Source organism: Hippoglossus stenolepis, chromosome 3 (genome assembly GCF_022539355.2).
Source record: "Hippoglossus stenolepis isolate QCI-W04-F060 chromosome 3, HSTE1.2, whole genome shotgun sequence".
Classification (NCBI taxonomy): Eukaryota; Metazoa; Chordata; class Actinopteri; order Pleuronectiformes; family Pleuronectidae; genus Hippoglossus; species Hippoglossus stenolepis.
The window spans coordinates 24,605,695-24,609,977 of record NC_061485.1 but is presented as its reverse complement, the minus strand read 5'-3'; the positions used below and the strand labels follow the sequence as shown (position 1 = coordinate 24,609,977).

The following is a 4,283-nucleotide window of genomic DNA, read 5'->3' as shown; positions in this document are numbered from 1 at the left end:
CAGATGTCTGAGTCGACGCCACTGGGTGTTACACCACTACTTGGGCTGCTTAGAGGTGATAATGGTGGACAAGGAGCGATGTGAGGATTATTATTGGGAAAGGAGAGGAATTTTATAACAAATGTGACAGCAAATAAATAAAGTCATGACAGCTCCCCAAAAGTGAAACCAAATTATCTTGGTCTGAGATATTTTTGGCTTCATTTCTGGATTTTGTGAGGAAGTGGAGATCCATCTTCATTTACAGCTTTTGTTTCTGCTAAGTAATGGTTTCATATTTTATCTTCAACATGGATCAGACAAAGCAGTTATGTCATACTGTGCTGTATTCATCCTTAAACAAGCTCCTGTCCACTTTCTCCACTTTCACTAAACCCGATGGTCAAACCATCACCTCACCTGGAGACCTTTTTCATTGTTGACGATTTGACATGTGACAGAAGGAAAAGCATTTGTATAAATAATAGAAATAAAGAAGCTGGATTTCTTTCAACTGCTTCAGTTACTGGGTGTTGAGTGTGTTTTACCTGCGGCCTCACTGTCACATTTCATAATGGGACACTTGAACTAAACAGACTCCTGCTTAAAGTTATCAGTGATACCTGTTCTTTTCATATTATGACAAGTCAAACATGTCTGCTGTGACAAAGGCCTGCTACAGGAGTGTAATGAACCCAACATGCCACTAGAGGGGGCTGATCTGTCATTAGATTACCGGAAGTAGCTGCTTTGTTTACATCCCCACTCTCCAGAGTGTGAACCAGATACATGCACGTGTCCGTGGACAGGACCATGCAGTCCACGGACAGGACTTGTGCTGTGGATTTGAGTCACGGTCTGGAGGATGTCCCTGTTCTGATTAACTGCAGCGCAGGCGTTCAGACGCTTCCTGAATTCCAGGTAACGTTAACGTAGCACCTCTGTGCTAACAGCTAAGCTATCAGAAAGTTAAATCTGTCAACAGTTTGTTTTAGCTCGTCAAACTTCTCAGTCTCTGTTTTGCACCCAAGCTGATGGTGTTTCTAAGTGTCACAATGTAAAATGAATCTAGTTCTATTATTCTCAAAATGGACGTGATTGACACAGACATACATTAATATCTATGTGATGGAAACTGACTAACCACCGTGGGAGGAAAAGCTCAGGTCTTACTAATGATTAGAAATGTCTGTGTTCTCTTCAACAGTCACACAGTGTTAGTAATGTTTATGTGATTGCACATATTCACCATCTATATAAGTGGAATCTCTAACGTGTACAATGTAATTAATATGTATATCTCTCTGCACTTGTATTTCATCGTACAGGGTAAACATAGAGAGCAGCTGCACACTCTACACTCACAGTGTTTTCACTTCTCATTCATTATTCTTTGAATGTCTTGTATTGTCTCTCTGTTGTCTTTAAGTACACTGAGAGCAACGCTGAGTCAAACCCCCTGTATGTGCACACATACCAGGCCAATAAAGCTGAGTCTGTTTGAATGAATCTCAGTAAGTCGTGATTCATTTTACTATTCACACATGACTGAGAGATATGTCAGAGTATCTGTAGTAAAAAATACCTTATGTTACATTGTATTATTGTATTTGACTGCATCAGTTCAACTTTAGGCTCATTTACAACAACTGAGTGTTTAACCTCATACCACTGGACGTTAAGGCCAAAAATAATATCAGTCGGTATTAATAATTATCACAATAGATGTCGCAATACTATTTCTGTTAAGTTTAAAGAGTGATTCCTGCTCCTGAGTGAAGGTTGTGGCTTTAAACTTGTCTGTATAAGCAGAGAATGACAGACACTTGATGAACAGCTGAACATTTTACAAGTCTGAGGTAGATAAAATATGTTATACTTCCCCACTGGGCTTACGCAATGTACACACAATATATCTATACATTTGTTATATTGCTATTGATTATATTGTAATAATTATTGATATTGTTTTATTTCCCAGCTCTAATACCTTATTTGACAGTTTAACAAATACAACACTGTACTGATTGATTGATTTTCTGTCAAATTTATCATAATCAGACCTTTTGGTGCTTTATAAGGCACTGTTATCACAATACATGAATGTATTTAGCAGTTTATTTTGTCAAAAATATTTTTTTTGGGTTTAAATACTGTAAACTTATGATTTTACCCTAAGTAGTCAGTACTGTTTTTACCTCATAACTGTCTTTGGCAGTTCAGTGCCACAGTTTCTTTATCAGCCAATAAAAACCCTGATACACTACATCTGCTGTAAAATAATATCTACTATCTATATATATATCAGTCAGGCAGATGTATAAATAATATCCCCTCAAGGTTGTGAAAATCAAGACCTTTGAAGATATTGTAATGTTGCTGTGATGTAGATCTGATGAGATGGGCTGTAACAGCACAAAGACACAGACATTCTAGAGGGAATATCAAGTTTGAGCTTTTTCTTTCCAGAAAATGTTCAAGGCCTTGCACTGCCACCATGCAAGATGATGAATACTGTACATACAGCTATAGGGATGCCACAACAATAGAATACTTCATTGACATGTGATAGGAAAACATATAATAATAATAATAATAAATACCATTTCCAGCAGATGGCAGCAAATCATCACAGGACACAGCCATATCACCTGGCTGCAGTATAGGGAAGAAGAAGAAAAAAGCCTCTCTAGAACCAAAGGAGTTGTCCTACTTTACTCTTCTCGCTCCTGAAGCTCTCAAATACCTTCCAGTCTGTACTATACACATTTTACAGATTCCTAAGGACATGTAAGTCGTACAGCATAATTTACTGAAACTGTGGTTTGTGGCTGTTAAAGTAGTTTGATGAGTTTTAAAGTAGGTAGTGGTAGGTCCTCTAATATTTTCTATAACTAAAAATACCTGTTCTGTACATTTGAATTAGTGCTGCAACTAATGGTTATATTTTGTATGTATTAATATGCTTAAAATAATGAAAAGAAATATGTCATGACCTCCTGATGCTGTACTTCGTGTCTTCAAATGTCATTTTCTACACATTCAGTTTACTGTAGCATAAAGTCAAGCAGCAAAATCACACTAACAAGCTGAAACCAGTTAATGTTCTGTATTTTGCAAAGAATAGATCAGTTTTACTTTTTAATTTTCTTTAAGTCAAATAATCATTTAATTGTTTTAGTGCAAATCTGAGTATTTGGAGATTTTTACCAAATTTTTTCAAACACTCAACATTCTTTAATGTTGACTACTCTTTACTCTTCAGTATTCCCCAGATAACGTTGAGGGACCTGGATGCACAGCTGACCCCAGTGAAGTCACCCTCCCTGGATGCTCCTGTCGTTCCCTCTCCTGCTGCACTGAGAGCTGCTCCTGCCTGAAGATTCACGGGCAGGCATATGACGGCACCGGCACACTACTGGACCTTAGCCGAACAGACTCTGGTTACTGCTCACCCGTGTTTGAGTGTAATACCCTTTGCTCCTGCGGCGACACCTGCTTTAACCGTGTTGTCCAGAGAGGACTCAGACTCAGGCTGGAGGTTTACAGCACCGGGAACAGGGGCTGGGGTGTACGGACACTAGAATCAATCCCACGTGGGATGTTTGTGTGTGAGTATGCAGGAGAGGTCATCAGTTTTGGGGAGGCCAGACGCAGACAGCTCAACCAGAGATCTGAAGAAAATAATTACATCATCGCTGTGAGGGAGCATGCAGGTACTGGCTCCGTAATGGAGACGTTTGTGGACCCAGCTGTGGTGGGGAATGTAGGCCGCTTTCTGAATCATTCCTGCCAGCCCAACCTGCTCATGCTGCCAGTCCGTGTGCACTCTGTAGTCCCCCGACTGGCGCTGTTTGCTGGACGGGACATTGAGGCACACGAGGAGCTGACGTTTGACTACTCAGGAGGATACAGTAACCAAACACCTGTAGAGGTGCTGTCCACACAGAGGGACACTGACGTGCAGGCCAATAGGACAGAGGGACTTCAAAGGAAAGCATGTCTCTGTGGCGCTAACAAGTGTGCAGTGTTCCTTCCACTGGATTTATCTATTCTCAAATAATGCAAAATCTGTTTTACATTCGTTTTGTTTCCTGTTTAGTCCCTCAGCGTTAATACTCTTTCCCACTCAGTGTAAAATTATGCAATGAAAATTGAATTTGAAGGCAAGAAAAAGTTAACCTCATTTACATTTCCATCTATTTTTACACATGTGAAATCCTTTTCAGCTATCAGGGGCCCTGCTCAGTATAGGACCTGTCTCTCGGGATTCACAGTCTTGTATCTTGTCCTCGCAAATATAC

General features: G+C 39.9%; 1 protein-coding gene across 1 annotated transcript; it reads left to right on the top strand.

The window, feature by feature from the left end:
• The first annotated feature begins 729 nt into the window (after positions 1-729).
• setmar (SET domain and mariner transposase fusion gene) lies at positions 730-4,063 on the top strand. The gene is made up of 2 exons (XM_035153342.1): positions 730-900; positions 3,245-4,063. Exons 1-2 carry the CDS (start codon positions 769-771, stop codon positions 4,040-4,042), a joined length of 930 nt encoding a protein of 309 aa, XP_035009233.1. The 5' UTR covers positions 730-768; the 3' UTR covers positions 4,043-4,063.
• The last annotated feature ends 220 nt before the right edge of the window (positions 4,064-4,283 follow it).